The sequence below is a fragment of the Serinus canaria genome, chromosome 1 (assembly GCF_022539315.1).
Source record: "Serinus canaria isolate serCan28SL12 chromosome 1, serCan2020, whole genome shotgun sequence".
NCBI classification, from domain to species: Eukaryota; Metazoa; Chordata; class Aves; order Passeriformes; family Fringillidae; genus Serinus; species Serinus canaria.
Genome location: NC_066313.1, coordinates 9544159 through 9571941, shown reverse-complemented (window position 1 = coordinate 9571941; position 27783 = coordinate 9544159). Strand labels below are relative to the sequence as shown.

Genomic DNA, 27783 nt, shown 5'->3' with positions numbered 1-27783 from the left:
GTTCCCCTACCCTGAAACATAAAGCCTGACCTTAGGCCCTAAAATGACCCTTACTGTTTATTTCTGCCTCTTTGAACTATTGCTCTTGTTCCTCTCATTCTGGGAGAGGGAGGCAAGTGGTGGAGCAAGCAGTCAGTGGCAATTACTGGTACACCAGGAATCGTTTTTTTTCAACTGGTTTCTACGTGCCCAGGAGGCTTGACTTGGGAATGGTTCCCTATTGCCAGCATCAGCCTGCTCTCACCTTCCTTTAGGTAGAGCATTAACCTTAAGCAGGTTTTCTCGGTCTTTTTACAAGAGTGTCTATGAGTATTTAATCGGCCGTGTCTGTATAATATACAATGCCTACTTATTCTTGAAAACTTGTCTTCAAGGCCTGATACTCCAAAGTGTTGCATTGCGCACTGTGATGCAACCATACTTCTAAGTGGATGTTCTCCTTCCACTCCATTTCACCTTTATGTATATAATAATATAGGCCTAAAGGTGAAAGACCAAATATTTCAGTTGCCATGTACACAGAGGCATATCAGCTGCTTTGATTTAAAAGTCAAATTTAATTTTTGGGGTCTTTGTGTTATTTTACTGAAAGACTTGTAACTGAAAGACTTGATGATGTTTGGATGACAGATTTTTGCCTTTTTGTAGGAAACAAAGCTAATAAAACATGAAAAATAGATCAAATGGAGCCTTCAAGGAAGGACATATGCTCCTTACCTTGTGTAAGGAAAAGAAACAAGCCCTGGTTTCACAACTCAGTCTTTGATGCAGTTCTTCACCAGGTGCTCAGTAAATCCGTAGCATAAAGATATTATTAAATCAATACAGGGATAGCTATTATAAAAAGTGATTTAAAAGATGGCTGTGCCCTGTGGATGCATTCCAGATAATAACTTGACCCTCTCTTTCCTTTATACTGTCCCTCAGTGACCTCTGCCACCTGCATACACTTTTGTTGCATTCCTCTCAGCTCCTAATCGTGCATTAGCACCAACTGTTCCTTTGGTGTGGAGGACGCAGCAGATGTGGCACTGGTGCTTTGTAGGTTCTTTTACTCATTTTAATGGTTAGACAGTGGCCCTTTTTTATTTTTTTTTTTTTTTTGTGAATATCTGCAATATCTTCAGGTTGAGCTGGCTTAGTGTGTAGTGGTGTCTGTTCTGGAGAGTGGAAGACTCTCACAATATGGCCATAGGTCACCAGTGTCTGAGGTTTTTCCTGTTTATGGTAAACCATGATGTGTGTAAAAGTGTGATAACTTCCACTCAGGCAAAGTTACATATGGTTTATTTGAAACAACCATAAAACAGCTGAGTTCTGAAAGTGTCAGTTTGCACTGTTTAAGTAATATGAAGGAAAATAACTATTTCTGCTTGTGCTTCACTCATTATAGAGTGCATTAGGTCTCTTAAGATAGGCTATGTAAAATTAGGTTCTTCTTAAGTGTATATCTGTGAGCAAACTGACTTGAGAATTACATTAGCATGCAAAAATTACTGTTTTAATATTTTTCTAAGCATTTTCACAATGGTATATATTCTCCCTTCTGCTGGGTTTCTATTACTACTATATTGCTTGAAATATGTCTTTAAAGTAAATTATGTTCTTAGCCATGAGCTTGTAAAAACACAGTGTGTATGTTAGCATGGTATGGAGTGTTTTCTTTAGGAGCTGCTAAGGGGTGCTGCTGGTCAGTAAGAGGAGGTTGCAGACCTCTGCTTGAGTTTCATTTTTAGTTCAACATAAACTGAATTTATAGACTAGTGAATTTATTTTAGTCTCTGCTTTAATTAGTTACATTCTGTCATAAGATAGCTTTAGAAACCTGTTATGCTTCTTGTAATATTTTCTCCACTTTTAATGTGCTATTACCTTGGAAGATGAGAATATTTTGTTTTATGCTGACAATTGGAAGGCTCCATGGAAGGGCCAGAGCTCTCCTATTTGCTCTTTGTAACATTAATAGGGAAGCTGTAATGTTTAAATTAAGTTCACTGGAACTGCTTTGAGGAAATTTTTTTGTGATGCTCATCAGAAAAGACAGAATGTTTTGGGTGGCAAGGGACACTAAAGGTCATCCAGTTCCAACATCCCTACCATGGATAGAGATGCTTTCCTTCAGACGAGGTTGCTTACTTCATCCAACCTGGATTTGAGCACTTCCATGGATGGGGCATCAATAACTCCTCCAGGCAACAAGGTCTATAAGACAAACAAGTACTCCATAGATAAGCTCAGAGAGAGTTTTGTGACCTTGATGTGTGGCCACCTGCTTTAGAGAGAATTTGCATTTGGCTTTGAATGTTCAAATGTTCACTTGTTTCTTGTATCACAGAAGACTCTGCCTAATATTACAAGCTATGAGTGGGTTTGGTTTATGAGCAAAACTGTATGTATGTCTGTAATATAGATAGAGGTTTTTTTATGTGTGTAAATTCAGTGATATGTTCTGTGATGTTTTCTCAACTTCTAAGTCTTCAGTTGTATGGAGGGTTCTCTCTGCTATTCTTGTTTGTCTTTTTCCTAAATGGGATTTGCTTTATGAGTGAAATTCCATTACATTTATTTTAATTTCAAAACCTAAATATCATTATCCAGACATTATACTGTAGTATTGCTCATCTGATGAGTAAATTTGTAATAATGCCATTATTGAAGCTAGTGACTCAGTAGTGCTCTTGCATTCCTTTTCATAAATAAAATTATGGGTTTTTTTATGTATTCCTTGCATAGTTCCCACTGCTGCTAAACTTTCATTTCAAATCCAGGTTATAAAACTGGGCAAGATTCAATATGTTTAACAATCTTACTTTTTCTTATCATTGTCTCCCTCTGCCAGATTTCCATGGACTGGTTTTAGATTGACACTAGAAATGATCACAAATGGTGTGATTTTTCCTGACCATCATTTAGCACTGATTCTGTGCACATGGCTGAGGAGTGACAGATGAACCAGGAGAAGCAAGGGCCTAAACATCTTCATGTGATGAAATTATATGTGTAGTAAATGAGACACAGGATTTGGGAAATGGGAATTATTATGCATATTTCTACTATATACAGTGTATCACAGCCTATTAGCTAGGAAAACAAAAGACAGATTTTCTTGGTTGTCCAAGCTATCGTGTAGATGAATCATTGGTTGACATCTGTAAATAAAGGGTTACAATAGATAGCAAGAAACTGATGCAAAGAAAGGCATCAATTGGTTTGTCACAGGGATCTTTTTATTTGGATTGTGTCTTGTTTAACATCTTCGTTAATAATCTGAACGAGTGGGTAAACTGCATGCTAATTAAATTCACAGATGATACTAAGTGGGGAGGTGTTGCAAACATAGGGTGGCCAGATTTTCTAAGTGAAAATCTGGACCACCTGTCATGGCAGGCAGAGAGAGGAAGGTTTTTAGCAGGGATGAGGGAGGGGGTGTGCACAGAAGGACTTGACAGCTTGTGGGAGGGGAAGTAAGACTGCCCACCCCACCCCCTCCTTTACCAAGCACACCCTCTCTTTCCTTCTTCAGCATCCTCTGGCTTGGATCCATTGTATTTATATTTATACTGTTTGCTATCCCTAGGTTATAAAAAATTTACTAGGTACCTATTAGCTGGTAAGTGAAACCTCTTATTCAGGTGTAGATGTGAAAGATTGAGAGGAGGGGAGGAAGCAGTAGTGAGCTCCAGGCAAATCATTCTGGTAGGCTCACTTTTCAGCTACTGAAAATTTGGATAACACAAGTTTTTTTTTTAACTGTTCCATCTTAGTCTGTTTTATACTGTTCTAAAAAAATGGGAAGCAAGAAATTTTATGTATAATATTATCTGTGATGGCAAAAGGGCATTATGGCTCCCTGAATTTGAGGACTGTTAATAGCTATCTTGTATAAGTGGTTGTGGGCCAACAAGAATGTAGCTCATGATGTAAGGGACTGAGTGCCAAGTGGAAGTTTTCTTTGCTCCTTTTGTTGCTGCTTGTCTGTGATAGAAGCTGCTCTTGGTCCTCCTCTACTGGACCAGCTTGTTTTTTCTTATGTTTCCCTCACTATGTATTAAGTACCTGTTGTGTTTTCATCATTTCTCTTCACTTAACTTTGCTTGGGGAACACAAGTGCCACATTGAATGGTTTCCTTTTTGTTCTCCCAGGATACTGAATAACAGACTTTAAAAAAGCTTCCTAACTTTGTAAATCCATGATCATGTGAACACTTGAATGAGGAAATCCACTTTTTGCTGAAAATACCATCAGCTTTTTGGAAATGTTGTAGCATTGATCAAGAGGAAAGATTAACGTTGTGTTCTTAGTGAGGCACCCAGTTTTAAAGAAGTGGCACTTTTTCCTGCATTTTGCTTAGGGCTCAGAATTTTACCTGTCCTTGGCTGACAAAGTTAGCTTCATTCTTTTACTCCTCCTATTTACAATGTATTGGATAATCTGTGGCTCATACTGTCCTGGGAAGTTTTTTGTAGTCGGCCAGTTTGGCTTTGTTTGCATGTGTAGTTGTAGCATTGTGAGAGTTAATTTACTTGAGAGAGAATTGGAAGTTTTGGCCAAAAAACGAGCTTTCTAATTTTCTCAGCATCCTACACTTTTCTTGGAATTTTGTTTGGACAGCCCCCATGTCCTCTGCACATTCAATGGCAGCAGTGCCAAAACTCATGCAGTCCAATATCGTGTGTAGATGTTTGTTATGTATTTAGCTGTAATGCACTTTGGGGTTTGTTACCCCAAACAATAGATGGTTCAAAGTGTAATGGCCATGTGACTAATGAGGAGCATGTCATGCTGCCTTCTTGAAGCCTTCCACTCTTGGCTTTTGTCTCCCAGGCATCTTTCCCTGGCAGTGTTATGCAAATTAACCAATTAATGACAGACAAAATGGCCTTCCTGCATCGCCATGCTTGTAATAAGAAGGGCAATGCTGTAAGTCACGTACCTATTCAGCGAGCTCTGTAGGCCACTGCCAGGGCATGATTAGCCTGACTGTGGAAGACAATTGCAGAGGCATCTGCTCGGTTAATTTTGAGAGAAAATTTACCAGATGGAGGCTGAAGATTTAAGTGATTAGAAGGTAGTAGATTGGAATACAAATTGGATTAAAAGAAATTAGATTGATATAAATCGAATTGAGTCACAACAGTTTGTGTTGTTTGTACCAAGGGGCAATGGATTATGGGAGAAGCAGATGCTCCAATGAGATAGGAATTAATGTGGCTTTGACGGTCCATCTGGGAAGGCCTGAATATCGAGTACATCCCTAATCTCTCTCTCCATTTATCAATGCCATAATGTTAATTAGTACTTCATTCATTAAGTTACTTACAGAGGAAAAAATCTCACCCCTGTAGCCCCTCTCTGCCTGAGGATTTGTTACCGCGCCAAGAAATGGAAATCTCTCTTTAGCCGAGCTAGTTACAGTTGACTGCTACACTAGACCTGTGTCATTTTCCTCAAGCTTGCTGCTGCTTTTGGCCTAAATAAAATTTATTGGGCTTTGTTTTACAATAAACCGATCTTCATAAATCCAACAGCATAGTTTTTGAAGTCCTGCCTTGATCTCTACAGCTAGCTACCACTGACAAGCCTCCTTCTCACATATTTAATAAGGTACAATATATTTTATTTCATGTAGTTGCATAGCATTTTGGCTAATGACCAAACTTTAGATATGCCATTAATAGAGGGAGAAAACTAAGAAAGTTTTTGTGTGTGTGCCCCTCTAAGATCTTGGGTAGAGAAATGTGTGTGGAGGAAGAGTGCTGTACTTGAAACACTTGATGTGGGGCATGTCCTCAGGTGTGCAAAACTGACTGATGACACAAGTGTTGGATTTTAAGCACATTTCTCTTACTCTAGAAGAAAAATATTTGGGGTGTCTTTAACTCTGAAAGAGTTACCCGAAATAATAGCTTGAGTTTTTTTGCTGAATGGGCAAATAGCACGAAAGGAAAAAAAAATGCCTGTAGAATAGTTAACAAATATAACAGGACTGTGAAGGAATGTAGTTACATTCGCTTTTTAGCCACAGGCTTCAGAAAATTAACATGAGATATTGCAAGGATGCTTAGCAAAAATCTAGAGGACTTTTCACTCTTTCCTTCCCCAGGTGCACACAGAGGTGTGATGCAGAAAGGCTGTGTTATGATATTCACACACAGAGGGCAGACTCTGGCAAATGCTCCATGTGAGCATCACTGTAGTGTCAACCTTAAACTTTTCCTTGCATTTTCCCATATAGATTTAATTTGTTTTCCTTCATGGCAAGGAAGCTTTGATTCTACTTCACTTAGAAAGCTGACTCTAGCTGTAGTCCTTTAGTTACCAATCAGAGAAATGTTACTTATAAAAATATGTTACTGCTCTGTTTTTGGAACCTAAAATGACAAAGGCATCTGCAAGGGTGTCTCACATTATGCTTATATGTTCCGGAGGAAATGGATTCACTGCAAACTAGTTTTGCAGAAGAAAAGGGGCATGTATGAGGGGGTTTTTTGTCTGTTGAAAATAAATCATTTACAAAAAAGATCTTGTGTCTTGAAAATTTTGATTTCTACCTCTAAGCAAAGAGTGTAGTAGGCATAGGCTGGCAAGAGGTTGGAATGGAGCAGAGCTGGGACAGCTGATTCAAGATGATCAAAGGGATATTCTGTGCCATATGTCATCATATGCTCAGCAATAAAAACTCATGGAAAGGAAGATAAAGGAGGGACATTGATGGTTTTGGCGTTTGTGTTCTCAAGCAACAGTCCTGCATGCTGAGGCCCTGCTTGCCAGGAAGTGCCTGGACATCTGTTTGCTGATGAATAGTGATTGAATTCCTCTTTTTTGCTTTGCTTGTGTCCACCGTGTTTTCCTTCCCTTTTAGCTGCCATTATTTCTATCCACAAGTCTCTTGCTTTCCTTCTACTTTCTCGCCATCCCATGGGAGAGGGTGGTGAATGAGCAGCTGGATTTGGCTGTCATTTGGGCCAACCTACCACTTTAAAGATGGAATTTTATTTCCTAAGTTTGTCTACACAGCATTTGTTATATTTGCTAAATATAGTGATTTAGAAGTCTAAGGTGGAATCTATTTCCTCTATGTTTTCTATTTACTTCCTCTACTGCTATTTTCAAAAATTTTCTTGCTTACAGTAATTACATTGAGAACTGCCTGGGAATTTTTGTTTGTTTGGCCTACTGTGCTGCCAGACACACTTATTTCAGTGCTTCTGCATAGTGCTGTGTGATGTAGAAAAAGAGTAAATAAGTTACATGCTGGAAAGAAGCTCTCAGAAGGTCACAGCAGTCCCCTTGCCATTCCACAGCTCTGAGAGGTGGTTGTTTATCAGTAATCCATGCTCCATTAGTGAAATCAACAGATCTGTATAAAAACAGGATAGACAACAGAGGTTTCTGAATCAGTGTCTGCAACTTTACTGTTTCAAAAAATCTTCCTTATTTTAATAAAGGGTAAAATAGAGCTGCAGAAAAATCCTGTGAAATGCATATTCCTTGAAAAGCAAGACTCTTCCACCACTAACAGCAAGAGCCAATAAAACCTCTCCCTGGACCTGTGCCTTCATCCTAAAGTACTAGGAAAGACTTCCCTAATTTCTGCCAGCTTTGGTGTAAATATGTGGAACAGCAAAGGTGAGAGAAAAATCACTGAGGGCTGCTTAAAAAAAAAAGATATATAAGTTGGCACAGATACTGGAGTGTTTGTTTGTTTTTTGTCACCAGGCCCAAGAACATTAAATCCCATTTTGGCTGCAGAAGTTGCAGAATTGTGTTTTGTTATCTAATGGGACAGATAACCGGATGGCTTCTGAAAAGGAGAATGAAAGGAGAAAAGATTCACTTTGTAAATGGAGTTGATGAACTGTTTTGGATTAAAAGCAATGTAATTTTATTAGCTACAGGTATAATAATAGCAAAGTAGAAAAAATGGCATTAAAATACAAATGATGAGGTAAGTAAGGAAGTGTGGAACATGTATGGAGAGCAAACAAAAAGGAAAGGACAAGGAAAAAGGTGGTGTTTTTTGCCTTTTTTTTTCTGGGGGTGGGAGGGACATGCGCACAGGAGAGGATGTTGGTGCAGAGGAGCTCCAAATATTCTCTTAAAAGAAGATTCTCTCTCATATATATATTTATTTATATAAAAGTATATATAATTGTGCTGTGCATACATCAGGAGAAGCTAGAGTTAGGATACTTAGATGTTTGTGCATAAATTTGAATTTTGTGTGAGGTTTCCCTTTATTAGCAGTGAGAATTCTTTATACCAAGAGAGTCAATAATATGACCTTCAGATATCAGTGTGATAACCATTGAAAAGCTGGTGACATTTTGGTGATCAAACAAAAAAAAATGCAGTATTTGCAGTAAATTATTTACTTTTTAAACATGGGAAAACCAACCAAACAAAAACCCTAAACACCAAATTTCTAAATATATAAAAAGACAAATGCATGCTGTAAAGCAGCAATATAAAAATTGTCATCTTTTGTACTGGGGATATATGAGGTGTTTATAAACATGACCTATATTGGCAGAAATAGCATGGGACTGAATTTTCTGTAGAAGTTGTGTTTTTTCAAGCACTGGGGGGCTGAATGAGTTTTTAAAATGCCAGCTAGCAAAAGGTGAAATGAAAGGGCAATTATAAACATACTTCTAAGTCTTGGAGTGCCTGTACTTATTCACCTGTTTCTTTTTTGTTGACATAGATAGGAGAGATACAGCTTGTGAGGAAGTTCATGCTAATCCCAAAAGCCTTCGATTTTTGTGCATGTTTACTTTTGGGCTTATTTATTCAATATGGGGTTAGAAAAAGTGGGATTAGAATTTACTTCACAGAGCTTGATCTATGTTTTCATCCATGGATATTTGGAAAAAGTTTTCCAAACTAGTTGAAGCTTCCAAAGAGAGTCTTTGACAAATCACAAAGATGTAATTTGTAGATTTCTAAACCAAGATACTACAATGAGTTTTTGATATATCATACTACTTTAAATTTTACTGAGAGCTTTGCTGCAAAATTAATATTAATTGGCTGACAGTTACTTGGAACTTCATGAAAAGTTTCTTTAGGATGTTTGGGTCAAGTTTTAAGTCAAGTATGGATATTGTGTACTTTTAAGTCCCTAGACATTCATAACTGGTGTGGTTTGGGGAATCTTTGTGACCAGTGTCAGCAGACAAACATAGTGGCTGCAGGATAAAATTCAGAACATCAAAGATTAAATGCTTGCATTTCTTGTAGAAATCCTGTCTTCCTCAAAGATTATTACTTTAACACTGCTTTAGATGGGTGAATTTATTTACAAATGTAGTCTGATTTCACAGACTGTAGTGATTTTATTCTACTCTGAGAATTATTTGACTCATGGTTCGTGGTGGGATCTGGACCCAATTGTCATTTAAAAGCTTTTTTATAGTTGTTTTAGCTTAACACTGTTAAAATTGATGTGTATTTCTAATTGCTCCTTTTTAAAGCTTTTAAATGTATCTTTTAATGTTGCCTTTGATGGTCATTATCATCTATCAATAGAAAGCTTTAGACTTTGGAGAGCCTGTGGTTATCAACCCTTCTATGCAAAAGCAAAGTTTACTTGCTTCTGATGTGCCACTGGTTTCTCCAGTGGTATCAGGGAAGCTGCAAAGCTTCTCTTTGCCTGGCTGATAAGGAGCCACTGCCAGTTCCCCAGTGCTATGATAACGTGCCCCTTGTACAATAAACTACCATGCTCTCTGTAAGCAATATCTGCTTTTTTACCTTCCATCCCTGACCTGAAAATAGCAGAAAGATGTTTTTAGAGTTGGGCGTACACTTATGCTTTGCTTTGTTAAATTCCAGAGTGATTTGGAAAGGCTCCCAAGGGAAGAGCTGTTGTGCTTGAGCTCTTCTGGATGAAGAGAGTTTTGTTTTTTTTTTTTTGTCTTTGATGCCTTTGTTGTATGCTGTGTATGTATCATAGAATAATTTGGATTAGAAGGGACTTCTGGAGGTCACCTGGCACTTGCAGGTGTCTGTGTGTGTGTACATTGTGTCAAAATAGATGTGGTATGTATCTACACACAGTATATAAATACAGAGACATATACACACACATACATGTGAACATTGTCCTTTTTGCTTTTCACAGGTAGAGGTGCTCCTCTTCTCTACCTATCTTCTTCACTTCTTAGTCATTTTTATAATCTCATTATTTGGAGTCAGTGAACATTAATGAAATCCACACTTGAATTGGAGCAACTATTCTAGTTTCAAAACCTAGAGCTTTTTTGAGAAAGAACCTAAAAGTGAAGCTGGTTTGGGTTTGCTGGGGTTTACTGTGTGTATGTGTGTGGGTGCTGGTGTGTCATTAAGCATTGGTGTGTTATTAAGCAAATAATTGTCTCTTATCTTCTTTCAGGGAACAAAGCTCTGGTAAATATTTTATTTCTTGACTTGAACTCTAAACCATTGTGCTTTGCAATAAACAAATCGATGTAACTTTCTCATTGAAGCAGTGACTTGTATTTATAACATCACTTTTCACCTGGGGAAAAAAGATTAATCATTTGCCTGTGAATCTATATTCCAGTTTTCAGGGCTATTGTTCTCACTGCTGCTCTCTTGACTGCATCCCTAACATGCTGCTCCAACCCTGGCAGTGTGCTGGAAATAAATTTTAAGGTGTGGTAAGGCTCTGCAAAAAAAGTGAAATGTGACCCTCAAATGCTTGTATGTGATGAGAAACTAATTCTAATTCAATAAAAGTGAATTAAAGTAAAATTGCATTAAATTTTTATGTCAATTTTGGAATGTTTCCCCTGAAAAAATTTAATATAAGGAAAAGGGTGCTTATACTGTGGCACTGGATTATTAGCCACATTAATTAAAAAAAAGACATTTTGTTTACAGTGTTTTTTTTTAATAGTAGAGTTGATTACACCTTGTTTAGCAAAGTCAGAGTTCCATACAAGAGAAACTTAATGAAATCAACCTTCCAGTAAGATTTGGTCAATGTTTTTAATGACAGTTATTGATCTCTCTTGTCAGCATTTCCTGCTCTCCCTCTTGGCAGACTCACTCTATAGGAAAGGTGACTTATCTGCAGGCACATGTCCTGGGGAAGTTAGGATATGTTGTTTAATGGATTAATTTTGCTCAAGGAAAAGCTTTCAGAGGACCTTGTCATAGCTGACACAGCTTTGAACAAAAAAACCCTTACCTTGGAAACGGTTGTATCACTGGAGTCTTTTCCCATCTGCCAAATCTCAGAAGGGGGGAGAGACTGTAAAGTGTAAATTTCCAAAATGTCGTCCTTGCCATGTCACTTTGCCTAGAGGAATGCATGTTGAATAATCAGCCTGTATTCCAGTTGAGTTTTCCAATTATCTTGACTTTTTTTCCATGTTATATTTTGTTTGAACTAAGATGTGGCTGACAGGTTCTTGAGATCTCTTTTTGAGATCTCTGCTTGCCTTCAGTCAATTCTGTGCCTAAAAAGGTGGTGAAAGCAACAGACTTAGTCATTACATCAAACAAATGTGTGCAATAGGTGTTTCTGATAATTACTTATCTTGTGAAACGAGGCATACGAAGAAGTGGGAAAATGAACAGTGACTGTCCTTCAGTAGATTTAACTAAGTAGCTGTGGGATTGTCTTTGTGGAGTCTGCATAAGTCAAAAAAAGAGCTGGAGCCTGGCCATGTGACAGATATGATGTAGCCAGAAGAGATTCTACAGACACTTCTGTAGCTGTCCATCCATTTAAAGCACATGATTCTTTTAATTGGGATTTTAATACCTTGCTTTCAGTTGCATTTTTTCTTTATTGTTGCAGTGAAAATAAGCCAAGACTCTAGCATAAAAGAAGGTTCTTTGGCATAAATATAACTTTGGAGCTGTCCTCTCTGTAGAATCAAATGTACACAGGGCCTTTTTTTCCTGCATCTATAGCTTTCTGTTGTAGGAGATTTATTTTTTCCTATCACAGTTTTGCTGTTTGTCTCCTTGATAAACAGTCCTTTTGCGCTGTCTCAGGGAGAACATGTGTTGTTGGCAAACTCTTGGAGGGAATGCATTCAAAAGGCTATCAGAGGCATGAAATAACTAACAACTCATATGAGGAGCAGCTGAGGGAGCTGAGGCTGTTTAACCTAGAGAAAAGGAAGCTTTATCAATCTCTACAACTCCCTGAAAGGAGGGTGCAGCCAGTGGGAGACCAGTCCCTTCTTCCAAACAACCAGCAACAGGAGAAGAGGACACAGTCTTAAGCTGTGCCAGGGGAGACTCAGGCTGGACCAGAGGCATTTCATTATAGAAGGGTTGTTAAACATGGGAATGGGCTGCCCAGGGGGGTGATGGAGTCATCATCCCTAGAGATGCTCAAGAAATGACTGGATGTGGCACTATGATTTAGTTGACAGGGGGGTGGCTGGTAAAAGGTTGGACTTCATTGTCCTGGAGGCCTTTTCCAACCTAAAGGATTTTGTGGCTGTGATATAAGTTTGTCTTTCAAGTCCGTTGTTGCAACAACTTCTGTTGCTCTTGTTGGCAATACTTATTTTCTGAACTTAATATGCAACACACCTGTTCAGTGTGACCTGTTAGAACTCCTGAGCTGGGAATATTTCAAATATCTGATGCAATGTAAAACATCATATTCCATTTTGAGCATCCCTTTCACAGCAGTAACATGAGAACAGTAGGGTAGATTGGAGAGTAGGTAAGTATCCAAGTATGTTAAAGCTATGTGTTTGTAATGCTAAAGGAATCAAAATGAGAGCCTTGAGGAAGGGTATAAAAGGATTAGTAGTCTTGGAGGTCAGCTAAGGAAGAGCTTTTCCATAGATAGGAAGTCAGGTAGGTAAAAGTTGGAAAAGAGAAATGCAACTAAATGTGATGTCAGATGGTGACAGGTGCTGCTAATGTCAGATGGGGAAAGAGAATTTTGAGGGGGTTCTTAAAGGCATTTCAGAAATCTGTATTATGAAATACCAGCTCAGAGTGTTAACATGTAAACTAATGAAATATTGTTTTTTCTTTAAAATTGTTCAGTAGTTATAATGAAATTGCTAACCTGTCTCTTAACCACTGCCAGCCCAGCAGCCATGAATGTTTTGTGGATTTGAGAAATGAGTTAAATGTCTCTGAATTTAGTCTGTATTGTTGGTTCTGGTATGACAGACCATTAGCTTTGTAGATGCTTATTTAGAGAGTAGGCTTAATAGATTAAATCAACATTTGGTCTTTATGAAAAGTAAATTAAAAGTAGAAGAATGTGAAGTGCAATAAATGAAAGTCTCTTCCTAGAAATTTGAAAGATAGTGGAGTAGGAGGACTAAAAAGTGAATTGCCAAATGCCTTTTTCTGTGATGATTTGTGTATATTAGACACAGAGCACATGACCCAACTGAAGCCTTCCAGCCTTCCCACCTGAAGGGAGCCTGCAATAAAGATGGAGAGAGATTTTGCAAGGGCATGGAGTGACAGGATAAGGGAGAATGGCTTCAAACTGACAGACATTGGGTTTGGATTAGATATTAGGAAGAAATTCTTAACTGTGAGGGTGGGTGGTGAGGCACTGGAACGGGTTACCCACAGAAGTTGTGGATACCCATCCCAGGAAGGTTGGACAGAGCTCTGAGCAACCTGGTCAAGTCATAACAGGGAGTTTGGAATTAGATGATCTTTATGGACCCAGACCATTCTATGATTGCTTTTAGGGCAGATTGCGTTGTGACTCTGAGGTAATATAGTAAAGAGGAATGTAGTATTGACTCTTTGCTTTAGTCTCCTTTCCTACTTGCATCTGTGTCTCTACAATAAATCTATTTCATTTGTTAATAAAAATTCTTGCATCCAAAAAAATTTTTAGGGTTATTTGACTGTAGGATCAGCCAGACTAAACTGAAAATAACAGGCCTTCTGCTGATATGCTACCAGTGTAGCTGTAACTTTATTGTACACTGGGTCCCTTGTGAGGAAGTCTGAGCATATAATAGCAAATCTGTGAGGCTCGGTGGTTATTGTGGGGAAAACCTAAATTAGCTGGCACCCTGGTGTTGAAGTGGTTGAAATGAATGAGTGATTGTTGTCTTTTACACTTCCCAAAGGAGTAGTCTTGGAGGTGATTCTCAGGGAATTTCTTGTCCAACACATCTGAATTAAGTTACAGTAGGGGAGTGTTGACACCTGAAGTACAATATGCAGGCTACATTTTTTTTCTGCTTTTGTCAATTTTCCTCACTTTTCTTTCTTTCCCTACCTTGATTAGGAATATATAAGTACATAAATTCATAATACAGGAAGGAGAGTGTAAGAAGTGTTGGTGAATATATTTCAATACATGTGCTGCACCGGGACGTAAAAAAACTGGAGCATTCTTTTGCTTTTTGGTGACAAAATGTGTCCCCCCAGCAGTTTCCTTTTTCTTGGTTCTGATATGAGGCTGGGCTTCTTCTGTTCTCTGTCCTGACCTCAAAGGACATTAACAGTGACTGCTGCAGAAATTATTCACATAAAAGTAGATATGAATGAAAATGTTCTTTACTTATGAAGTGACAGTTTATGACAAATCTATAATGTCACCAGTTATTATAAGAACTACAGTGTTTCCCATAAGTCAGCATTTATCAGGTCAGCAATTGTCAGTAGTTAGCAGGCTCTGGCGTCTGAAAATGAAATCTGTGTTTGTTAGAGTGACAAAACATTGTGTTGAGGTATCTTAGGCAGTGTAAGTTGATAACTCGATGTTCAGTTTCAAGTGAACTTAAGTGAAGATTAATTTAATCACACATAAACATGCCACAGCACTCCATTAAGCTGGACATCAGCTGGCCTTGAGCGCTGGCAGCCTGGAAAGCCAAATGTGCCTTGGGATACCTCCAATGCCCTGTGCAAGGGGGGGATTCTGCCCCTCTGCTGAGACCCTACCTGCAGGGCTGCATCCAGCTCTGGGCTCCCAGCACAGCAAGGACAGGGACCTGCTGGAGCCAGGCCAGAGGAGGCACCAAGGTGATCAGAGGGATGGAGCAGCTCTGCTGGGAGGAATGGCTGAGAGAACTGGGGTTGTTCTGCCTGGGGAAGAGGTGGCTTTGGAGTGATCTAACTCTTCCCTTTAGGTACTGGTGGCCTTCCAGTACCTAAAGGGAACCTAAAGGAAAGATGGAGACACATGTTTTACAAGAGCCTGAAGTGACAGGACAGGGGAGTATGATCATAGTAAAAACTGAAGGGCTCCTAAATTCAGGGGTTGCTCATATGGTCTGTGCATGCACTAGATGGAAATCCTGGGGGGAGGAACAGAAAAGGAAGCTGTATGGGTAGCCCAGGATATACCCCAGCTGCCTGCTTAAGGTCATGGTTTCATCTTGCTCTGCAGCAGAAGCATCTTCTGCCCAGACAGCATGGGTTAATAGAACTTCTAAATGAACTTCGAATAGTTCCTTCTAAATGATCTTGTACTCGTAAGAGAATTGGGCAGGGGACCATAGTGAAAGAATCAAAACTAGAATATAGACCACTTGCATCAGTCCCTTTCTGATATGTGGACAGTGTCTAGAGACAGGCAGTGGAGCCAAATTTCTGGGTTCCTTTGTTATTCTGAAGTCAGCATAACCTTTGGGAATGAGTGCTGGTGCTCAGTTCACTTTGGAAGGAGCGAGTGCAGTGTGCTCTGTGAATGATCTTGTGTGCGTTTTGCTTCTCCCCTCCTCTAAGTGCCTGATGAGGGGAATTCCTTGTAGCCCTGGATAGCTGAAGGTGCACCCAGCCATTACAGGAATGTGTGGTCTGATCCCCCCTTGAAACACCTCCTGAGCCTTTCTCATTGTACACTGGCATGGTCCTGGCTGCTCACATCTCAGCCCTCTCTTGTGCACAAATTGTTTCACGAGGATGGAGTGAGTAAGCACCAGTTTTGTGATAAACATTAATACTGAAGAAGAAGAATCAGCCCTATGGTGAACTCAGGAGGAGTTTTTAACTGAGTTGTATAAGTTATAAGGTTAAACTTTTTATTGGAGAAAGCTTTTTGCACAGCTGTAAACATGGCCTGTAAGACTGTGTAGGATATACTTCTAAGAGTTCTGAACACTATCAACAAACCTTTGTGTACAACAAAACTAATATTTTGGATTTGTGTTTCGCATTTCTTGCTACTGATTTTGTTACCCTATGTTAAGCATTTATCAAAATTCACTTGTATCTGTTTTCTGACTTAAGTCTCTCATGTTGCAGAAACACCTCAGCTTTCCTTTTCTTCCTGATACTGTCAATAGAAATTTTTTAACACACCTAGGGGATTTTGTTTGCTTTTTGAGAATAAGCAATGAATTAAGTTTTTACACATGTCTGGACATAGAAATGTTTCTAATCAGAGTGTGAAATTGACTTTTTAGTCCCATGTGCTATCTGATATTTATCTTTTACTTTAATGGTGATTTCAGTCTTTTTTGATGTTGTGTATGAAGGACTAGGGTTGGTTATTTTTTAGCTGGAGATTCTCCTATTAGGTGGGTGTTTTTTTGGTTTTTTTTTGTCAGTAGAAGTGAGAATAAAAAATATAATTCTCTTCCAAATTTCCTATAAGTTCATCTGTGCTTAGCTATAGATTATGGGTTTTCTTTCATGTACAGGCATTGCAGATTATAGATTTCTTTGCTTTTCTGGTAATAGAATCTGGAAGCCACTGAAAGAGCCAACTTGTGCAGCAGCAACGTAACATTTAACTGCAGTGGAAAGCCTTAGCTTAATGACCTGAGTGTTAGTGAAAGAGAAGTCCAAAGGTGGATTCACTCTGTTGAATGGATCCTTATGCCTTTCCTCATAACTTTTGCAGTAAATGAGGCATTGAAAATATTTTCAAGTCTGTAGAGCCTAGAGGATAATTAAGACATTTGCTTTTCTACCACTCAGCAAAACTGCTGATCAGAAAATTGAGACAAATGTTTCGGTAACCTGCAGAGGCTGGTTTACCTTGTTTTTAAGAAGTGCAGACCAATTGTAGCAGTGTGGCAGCTCCACTCAAAGATTTTCAGGATCCACGCTAGAAAAGATTATTTTTGCGGTACCAACTGCTGTGAATGTTGCAGAAATGTTTTTCCAGGCTCATGTAGTCTAATTAGACATGCAAGAGTGGAAAGTGTCTGTACCATTATTGTGGAAGGAAGTGTTCAAGCTAAGGATGGATTGGGCTCTGAGCAACCTGTTCTAGTGGAAAGTGTCCCTGCCCATGGTAGGGGATTGGCGTGAGATGAGCTTAGAAGTCCCTTCCAACCCAGGCCATTCTATGATTCTCTGGTTATATTGTATTTATATGTGTGTGTATACATGTAATCTTGAAATGGAACATTTCTAAAGTGAGCTGACATTTGAGATTTCCCTTTTGGCTTTCTTTTCTCCTTGTCTTTCCATACCAGAACTGTTTGTGGAAAAGGGATACCAAGCATACATGTTAAACTGCAAAGAACTATTAACTAATGGGTGGTAAGAAACTGTGGTTTTGTATGTCCTCCTATTGAATCTGAAAGATGAAAGGATGAGAAAGAAGTAGCTATGAGGGTAATCTGGAAGCACACAGTGATCTAGACGTAAATGTAAATAGGAAGATTATCAGGAAAAAAAAAGGTTGTCATACATCTATGTGTAAGAGATCCTCCTTTAAGCATAGTCTGAATCTGGTATGGGTTTGATAACACTACAGTGGGTTATCTCTGTCAGTCCATCTCAGGTTTTTAGATAGGGGAGTGTCTGATAGTCTCTCATATCAGACAAAGCAATTTCAGATTTTGTGCAGATTTTAATTTTTTCGTCTTTTTGAGTTTTTGTAACATTAAAGGAGTAACTTGCGAGAGCTCTTCATGATGCCTAAATTGTTCTCTCTTCCCTCTGTTCTCTTCCTTAGGATCCCGTCTCCGCCAAGAGGACTTTCCACCACGGATTGTTGAGCATCCTTCAGATGTGATAGTGTCTAAAGGAGAGCCAACCACTCTGAACTGCAAAGCAGAGGGAAGGCCCACCCCCACCATCGAGTGGTACAAGGACGGCGAGCGGGTGGAGACGGACAAGGATGACCCGCGCTCCCACCGGATGCTGCTGCCCAGCGGATCTTTATTTTTCCTACGCATCGTGCACGGGCGCAGGAGTAAACCTGACGAGGGGAGCTACGTTTGTGTAGCAAGGAACTACCTTGGAGAAGCTGTGAGTCGCAATGCATCTCTGGAAGTGGCATGTGAGTAGTTTTATTTATTTAGTATTCTGGGAAACTTCATGGTGGCTTTTATGCTGTCATCTGGCACTTGCACACACTTCTGGGAGATGACAAATGGAGATAAGTGCAGCATTTTGTCATTAGCTCTTGCTCTTAGTCAAGGCATTTTCACTTGTGTTTGCTCAGTAGCAGTGATCGTACAGACTAAGTGATTTATACTGAAATGAGGTTCTAGCAAGAGTATAATCATGATTGGCACAAACATGGACAAAGGATAATCTTCCTCTGAAGAATAATCTAATTTTTAAGTGATGTCTAGAGTTGGTTACACTGGAACTAATGTGGAAAAATACCAATCATTTAATCTAAGGTGCAGTGTCTGTTTCTCTTTATCTCATAATCTGTTACCTCAACAGAAGCAGACAGCATCTTGGTGACTCATGTTCTGTACTGCTGGAAACCTCAATATAAGCTCCTCAGTCATAAATTTGACCCTGGCCTCATTCATTATGTGAATGGCAAGTGAAATTGTTGGCCATTTCTCATATCATCCAGAGCAGTCTCGGTCTTTATCGATTCTCTTTGTCTTAACAGAGAAGTCAACAGGGCTCTTTCAGAGCCCACCTGACATGGGTAGTCTGCTTCCAGTAGAGTTAGCAGATAGATTCATTGTATTCACAGCAAACAAGGTCATCAGACATAAAATATAATCAGTTACACATGAGGGTTTTTTTTGCTGCTTAGTTATAAGGGTTGACTCAACACTGATCTTTTTATTCAGAATGTGCATCTTTGCCTATAATTGTATTTTAATACATTTATGAGTGCTCTCTTCCTGGCTGGGCTTGAGTTTTTCACCCACAGCTCTTCATCTGAAAGTAGTTTCCCTAAAATGTGTTTGAAGTAGGGCTTTAGAACACATATGTATTTCTTAGTTGATAAAGAATGGATTTAAGTCCACAGTAGATTGTATGTTTAAAGGGAGGAAGCATAGAAATCTACGTTCCTAATGCAGTCTTCAGACTTTGGTAGCTAATGTGGTGTGATCTTGAGGCTTCTGTTTTCTCAGAATTTGAAGAAAATGCCATTTTTAAAATATTTAAATGGCAGAATAAGCCAAGTAGAACAGACATTTTCACTGCATTTCTCCTGTTGTAACCTAGATTCAAAACTGTGTCAAACACAAAATAAAAACAGTTTTGGCACACTATCAAAGCAGAAGTAAATGTGCCAGTAAATGCATCACAGAAAGCTTTTCAGTTTTGGTTGGTATTTGGGAATGGAGGAGAAACCAGCTTAAGGAAGGCAGAAATCTGGGTGAGTATTACTAGATAAATTTACTGGATTATTTGTGTTCTTATACATGTGTTTCACCTGTTGAGAAATCCTTAAACAGAGACCTAAACACTTGAAATCTTTATTGTAATCCTGTTGAGATTCAGGGTCTCCTGTTGAAGTTTAAAGGATTGTTCCTGTTGTAACTTGAGTCACCTAATTGAAGTGACTGATTATTTTGAAAATTAAATGTGCTCTATATCTTGTCAGTTTTCACTGATCCCTACTTCATTCACTGCTGCAAGACTCGTTTACACCATCCTCCATCTTTGGATTTTAACTGCTGCAGCTGGTGGCAGGTCAGGCATGAATTTTCTACTATCTCACATGGGAGATAGTAGAAAATTTTAAAAATAATAAAGCTGTTCTACTTCGGTGTTTTACGGCAGGAGCAATGTGAATATGAAACTGAGATCTGAAATCATGGCCGAAGGTTTTGCAATAATATTGTGCTTTTACTCTTTCCATAGCTTTGAAATTCAACTTCCTGAACTCCCCAGTTAAAGGGTTTAGTAGTCTAAAGCAGGTTCTCCTATTTCACTTCAACAGTGCTTTATCGTTGTTTGAGCAGTACCATGGCTGCAATTACAGAGAGGCCTTCATCAAAGGAGAAATATGTAAATAAAACATACATTGCTTGTTTACTTAAAATTAGATTTCAGCTGTGATTTTTAAAAGCAATGGCAGTGTTTGGTGTGTATCAAAGAGATCCTTTGGAAGATGATAGCAAAACTACAGTTTTTGCCTGGGTTTGAGATAAGTCAGGTTTTCAAGTGACTTTCAGGGAACAGTTGGAGTCTCTTACTTGTTTTTCTAGTGCCAGGGTTTCTGGGCTGAAGAAGATGGGCAGGTCTGTAGCAGCCTGTTGGCAGGCTCAGGAAATGAGTTCCTGGTGACAGGCTGTTGTCAGCAGCGAGTCCCCATTCACCTGTCCTCAACTCCTGCTGGGAAGCTGCTGAGTTCCCTGGATGCTGCAGCCCTGTCCATGGGGCCACACGCGATCCAGCCTGACTCGTGCTCTCTGTCATGGTGTTGAAAACTCTCCTTTCCACACCGAGCCAAGCTCTTTTCATCACCAGAAACAGGGAGGTTGTCTTTGGCTGTCAACAGGTTCTGGATTGTTATCTGACTTGTAGGTGGCCTCAAATAGTGCCATGAGGAGCAAACTGCTGGTTTTCACAGGTTTGAAATGCTTGAGTGGGCTCTTTTAGAGTAAGAAACTGTAGTTGTTTTATTTTGTGTATTAAATTGGCAGCTGCTAATAATGTGTTCTTGCAACTTTTGAATGATTTATGAAGAAATATCTACTTGGTTGCTGTGTAAGTTAGATGTGTTTGTGCTTATGCAATAATATGATAAACAGGGTGAAATATGATTAATTTTCTGTTATTTCCTTTTTTTACCTCCATGAGCACCTGCCATAAAAGGGATGGAAAGTCTTCTGATATATCCATATTTATGTGTAAAGATAGAAGTTAAATTCAACTGAGACATAGAGTGGTTCAAACCATCTTGAACACAGTCATTTTGCCCTTTGTTTTTTTTTTTAAGGAATTACTTTTATTCGAGTTGCTGAAAACCCTAAACTCTTTTTGGTTGAGTAACTGTTTACACCTTTCCAAGACATGAATTTAGGTACCAGCCCCTATGAAGCACATAAGGTATGCCTCTACATCCATGCCTCTTTAGAGCACGTGCATACAGTCCGGGACAGGTGTTTTTTGTACTGATGTATATCCTCAGAAAAATTTGTCCATGTCAGTAAAACTGTGGAGAACTGTGATTTGGAACCTTACTTAAAAAACCATCATTAATATACTGAATATGCTTTTAGAATATTTTTGCTTTTAATTAGAATATCTTAATTCCTGAAGACATTTAAGAAGAAATAGTTGGTATTTAGAGGAGTTGTTATTTGAAGGCACAGTTTAGGATTGATATGGCTTATTCTATTTAATTGTTTTAATTCATTAATTCATGGTGTGCTTCATGTAGACAAGTTCTTCCATAGGAGCTTCCTGAGAAGGAAAAAATAATCCTAATGCTACCAGTCAAAGAAGTATTCCAAATTGTATGTGGCAAATTCTCATGTAGTGTTTTTGTTTTACGATTAAATAATTAAAAACAGATGTTCTAGCCTTAAAACCTCTGAGCTGTATTCAAAAAAGTAAAGCATCTTTCTTTAGATTTTGTCCATTCGAATTTTTTAATTGAAATTGAACAAGGGTTGGCATTATTAGATCTATGTTGATGTTCAGATTTTCTTGGGAGAGTTTAGAAGTAGGCTCGAAATAGTTTAATCTTTGACCGAACCGCTTTCGTATTCGAACGCCAGAAGTCCTAAAATAAAAGCACATTTTTTTTAACAATGCTCCCATTGAGGCAATCGAAGCTGCGTGGTGGGGTTTTCCAGTGGGAATATCAGGAAACACATTTGCAGCAGTGAGTATAGCTAGGATTTCAGCTGGGAGCACCAGGGCGCCACAAGTGAGCTGGGGAAGGAGCACCAGGGTCCCTGCGCTGGCTGGGGCTGCCTCTGATCCAGCCGGAGTCAGCGGCAGCCCCCAGGGAGAGCAGCTGTAGCTCCAGGTGTTAAATATGTGACAGCAGCTTGATCTATCGACCACTGTTACAGGGGGCTTTGGCCTAAATGAAAATTCATGAAAAATTGATGAAGTCCCCAGATTATTTTTTTCCCTTTTCCTTTTGCAGCACTGTGCCAATGCAGCGAGGAGAGATTAAATGAGGTGTTGAACGCTTTAGTGGCGAGGAGGTTGTGGTTCAGAGGTCAGGGGGGAGGGGAAATCAGACCCATTTTCTACCTTACTTTCCTTTAAAAGCAAACACAAAGCTTTTCAGATTAGTTGAGATTTGCTGCCATTTTAATATAATAATAATAAAGCTCAGGAATATTCACAAATAGGATTCTTTTCTGCGTGGGTTAGGAACGTATGGGTTGGTGCAGAAAATAGTGGAAGCCTCTGAGTCATAATTCAATTGAAGAACCAGAAATAGATTGAATTTTGTAATGGCAGTATAAATTTGGGCTTCCATCTTTCTGAGTCTCTGCTTGAACTGAAGTCATTTGGAGAAAGAAGGGGTCTTGCATTATTTATATGCCATAGATTGCTTGGATAGCGGGCTTTGGAACACTCTCTAAACATAATGATCCTGTTTGTGTTAGAGTCAACACTGAATTATGTTTTTATCTGTAACAAGAGAGGTTATAGAAGTACACTGAGTTTAGTGTGAAGTCATAGGTGTTCTGCAAAGCAAGCCTAAGCCACATCTTAAACATGGGAGACAGTAATTTTACAAATAAACCAGATATATTGAAGTGTTCAGTGAATAAAGGCTGAGAGATATAAAATATATGCAATGCAATCACCTTTGAATCGTAATGCTAATGGCTATTTGCTGGAGCATGTGCAAGAGGCTGCAATGTGTTCATAATAATGGAGTTAATAATTTCCTATGAGATATTCAGAGTGAAAGAAGAGCACAGTGTATGTGACTGTAAAATGGGTGGATGGTTTTTTCCATCTAGTTTCTGGTTTATGTATGGCAGTAACACATTATTAATTTTGTTACTGGTAATTTTGAAGTCTGATTTGCTCTGAGGTTACTTTTATATGTGGAGAGCATGTCCTGTTACTTATCTCTCTCTCATCCTTCTATGCAGAGTATGAAAGGCTTTCTGTCTGAGTTGGCACTCTTCTGCTCTCATCATGACAGAATAATCATTGTAGAAATTGGAATGCTGGAGACTCTGGTCTGGTCTATGACCAATATCAGGACACTGAAAAAGCATCATGCTTTTTCTCATCGTTTTTTCTCTAAGAAGAAATTGAACAAATCATGGCTACTATCACAGCATGCTTAAGGAAAAGTAAATTCCCCTTGTGGAGGAGAACAAATCTGATTTCATAATCTGGGGAAAGGTAGATTTTGTAAGATGGTGTGAAACCTTAAAACTTCTCTGTACTTTTGAAGCTTGCAATAAGCAATTTTCTGTGGATTAGGGTGAAGCCAGAGGGAACAACATTAATTGAAAACATTACATAAAATTGCCTTTCTGTATAGGGCAGTAGTTCTCAGTCACTTTTAGAAGTTAGAGGTTACTAAATATAAATGAGTGAAAACACATTAGATAAACCAAAACCTGACTTGATATCTTATTGCAAAGTATTCTTTGTGCCAAAAAAAATAGTTCTGCTTATTTAATTTATTAATCTAGATTTTAATTGAGTGTTTTTATTTCTTCTGAATTCACCTGAGACAAGAAAGCTACATATTTTAGAGGGTGTGATTTTTGTTCATAGCCAGAATGAACTAGAATTTTTAGGAGAGAGGTGCTCTTCATCAGAATAACCTAGATTCTGTTGCTAGCACATTTCTCACAAAGTATTTACCTTTATGCTATAGCATTGATGCATTCCATGTGGGCAGAAGCAGTACTTCCCCCTATCATCCATTAGGATTTAGACAGGTCATCACATTGTTACATCTTCACTTTTTAGCCATTGAACTCCACATGGGCTTGCAGATTTCAAGGCTAAAAGAGCTAAGGACTCCTTACATTTTAAGAAATTCCAAAGATATTTAAAATTCAATCACTCATAATATCAAGCTGGACAATGCCTGCAGGTTTTTCTGGGGCTTGTTTTTGTTCGCCTTTTTCTCATTTTTCTCATACAGTGGTCTTCTTATAATACGTTTTTAGGAGGTATTTCTAGTTGATTTGATTCAGATTCTGCTTCTAATAATTTGCTGCCCATTCCTTATTTGATTTTTATCAGCTTCTTTCTTCTCCTTAACTTTGATTTGGTTACATTTTTTTAAAAATCAGATGTGCTATTTACATCTCTCTGAATGGTCTACCTGAGAAAATGTTGACAGCTAAGGAGCAACTGAAGACTTCGCAGAAACCTTGAAAGAAATCAGCTCCTGATTGATCTGTTAACTGGTGCATCATCACATGCTGTTTTTTTTTTTTTTTTTTGTTGACATTTCTCTTGATTTTTAGTTCATATGGGAAGTGAAGGAGAACAAAATACCATCGAATTTTTACAACTCCATTCTCTTTGCTGAGGAGACAATAAGCACTCTTTGAATGTTATTTGAAATATTAGCTATTGGCATATGCATGCATTATTCTGTAGTGTCAGGATGAAAAAATACTCATTTGAAGCAATGCTCAGACTATGCCTTTGCAAATTTTTCATGATCTTAATTCTAACAAGATTCAGTATTGTGGTAATTAACAGTAATTATCAGGATGATAATTGGTGGATTGGTGGATGTTTTACATATACACATCTTTGTCTCTCTCTCTCTATGTATATATATTGATACGGATTTTTATTCTGATAATCACCCTATTTTTTGAAGAAACCCTTAACCTTCTTTTTTTTTTTTTTTTCCTGTCTTTGTTCAGACATGAACTTCCCTTGCTCTTACTCTTAGAGGACTAAAATTTCATCATGGCTTTGGCGCTACTTCATAAGTTCCCACAGATTTTATACTTCATGTAAGTTTCTAATAGGTGAAATTTATGTGGGAAACGAAGTGCTGGTTTGGTTCCACTCTTCTTGCTTGAGTATTTCAAGTGGCAGTGATGTGAATGTGTACTGATAGTTGGGAAATGGCTTCATTGTGATAGAGAAGGGAGGCGTACACTGTCACTTTCTGCTGTCTCATAGATCTGTTTGCCACTGTACAAAGGGATGTAGAGTTGTAAAGAACTCGGAGTCCTGGATCGCTGAGTTCCTGTATTCTACCCAGCTGTACTTTGTAATTCCTTTCAGAAACATTTCAAGCTGCAGTCTGAAAAGCAGTTTGATTGCCTTCCCCTTCATCCTCAAGCTCGCTCCTTTCCGTTTCTGTTGAAAGCCTGTCTTGGAACTTATGTATTCTAACAGTGAGAAAAAAAAATTCATATTTCCAGTGTAAACAGGAACATGTTTGATTTATGCTAGTTCTTGTGATTTTTGGAGCACCTCTCCTATGAGGAAAGGTTGAGAAAATTATGATTGTTCAGCCTGGGGAAGAGAAGTCTCTGAAATCTTATAGCAGCCTTTCAATGCCTAAAAGGGCTTATAAGCAAGATGGGGAAAGATTTTTTAGCAGTGCCTGATGCATTAGGACAAGGGGTAATGGTTTTAAACCACAGGAGGGTTGATCAAGAGTAGATATAAGGAAGAAGTTTTTTCCTGTGGAGGTGGTAAAACCCTGAAACAGGTCAGATTCAGTTTCAAGGTCAGATTGCATGGAGCTCCGAGCAGCCTGATGGAGTTGAAGATGTTCCTGCTAATTGCAGGGGGTTGGACTAGATGACATTTACAAGGTTAATTTCTTCTCAAACTATTCTATGATCTGGTTTTTCTGGAGTTGTTTTCTCTCCTTTGTATTTGCAGAGCACAGTGGTGTCACTTCTCATTTCAACTATTGCTAAGTTAAATAGGAAAAGCTCATGAGTTTATTTGGAAAATATTTGCTTGATCCTCGTAGTCATTCATCACCTGTTTTAGTCTGCATTTGTTTTCTGAGACATGAGTGGGTAGATTGCATGTACTATTTCAAGACTTGCATGGTATGCATGATGAACTGATGTTAATAACTATCTTCACTGTTCCCTGTTCCATCAGTCCTGTGATCATGTTTAACTTTTTTAAAGCATTTTGCAACTCATAGTGATTTTATACTAACCAGACACAGATCTCTCTCTTCCTCTGTAATGTGTAACAGATGAGCTCTACTGTGCCATAAACTTCCCTGTGATGGGTTTGAAAGAATATGGCTTTGCACTTGCTGTTATTCCACTTCAATTAGTGTCTCCTATACTAATTTTCAGTGTCATCCCATTCTTCCCACCTAATGATCCTCCTGTTGGGTGCTGCTGGGTTCAGTGACTAATCTTGCATGTCAAAATAGATGTTGGCCTTGTTGTTCAAAATTGGCAGTTCTTTAAACCCACCTGCATCTTGCTGGAGGACTTGTCTTCTACTAATTGGACTCAAACCTGCCTGTTGATCACTTCATATGCAAAACCATTTAATGAAATAAATGAGAAGGAAACAAGTTTCTGTCAGCCTATGAAGAGATTGCCAACCCAGCAAGGCTGAGAACAAATAAACATTGCTTGTGGGGAGGAAGTAGTTTCTTTCTTTTGTAATCTCAAGACAAACCATACATGAGAACCTGAGGAAAAATATCTCCAGTTTAAAGGGGATAAATTGAGCAACAACCTTGCAAAAGAAATTGTACTGGCTAAGCTTGGAATTATTTTTCAGGTTATAATGTATACAAAAATTCCCCATCTGCTTCCTATTATAATCTCTTAAAGCTGACAGATAGTAGGATGATCATTTTGTATTTTCGCAGTGATGAATGCCAAATGGAATTTTGGGTATGTTTAGAATGTGAGAATTCCTGTGTTTTCTCCAGAGCAGCACTGTTGAGGTAGTCACATATCATGTCTTTTATTTCACATGGGAGGCAGTGACATAATGGCCCACTGGATCTCGCCAGTTGGCCCATGTAGGGCAGTGGTCCATCTAGGATAGTAAAAAACCCCTGATTTAGAGAACACACAAGGTGTTTAAGCTCATCTGTTTGAAGTTTAAGCACTTTAAATGGCTCACTCACCTCATGGATTCTGGACAGTTATAGTTGTTTTTCTTGGCTGGAATCCAAAAAAGGCACAGGTAGTGGAAAACCTGGAGTAGTTGATAGCACCTGGGTGGAACACTGTCACCTCCGCCATTGGGATGTATGCTATCATTACTGTAAGGTTCCCTTTATGAAAAAGATGCTTGCACAGAGTTAAACTTCTTTTGGTTTTGTGCACCTTGCTTTTCTCTTGAAGTATAGAGTGTTTAGAATGTTGTAAAATTAAGTCAATTACAAAGCCCAAAGGAAAGCACAGTCTGGATGTAAATTTGGGGTTGTTGAAGCAAACTGGACAGTTAAAACTTGACAATGTTTGTCAGAATGGTTTTTCTTTTAGCAAAGCATCTTGGTTACTAGAGAGTAAATGGCAAAAAAAAAATTACTTTGTGAAAACAAATTCAAGTTATTTGCTTTTGTGTTCTACCTATATTTTTTTTAACTCTCTTCTCATTTTTATATATTTCTTTTATGTTTCAAATTTAGAATGAGCAAGTAGAAGTCACATTTTCCTCAAGTAGTCTAAATCTTGTTGTTCATTCAGATTGTTGGAGGAGAAGTTAAGTAGCCTGTAGTCTGGAGACTCAGCTGGGAA

The 27783-nt window shown here is 38.6% G+C and overlaps 1 protein-coding gene across 4 annotated transcripts in view; it reads left to right on the top strand.

Annotated features, from left to right (window-relative positions):
* The window catches only part of ROBO2 (roundabout guidance receptor 2), a 434212-nt gene that overhangs the window by 27524 nt on the left and 378905 nt on the right, over positions 1-27783 (top strand). For all 4 annotated transcript variants that reach the window (XM_050975048.1, XM_050975035.1, XM_030234187.2 and 1 more), the window contains exon 2: positions 17880-18206. In XM_050975048.1, the coding sequence (XP_050831005.1) occupies positions 17880-18206 (327 nt within the window). The remainder of the gene's footprint in view (positions 1-17879; positions 18207-27783) is intronic.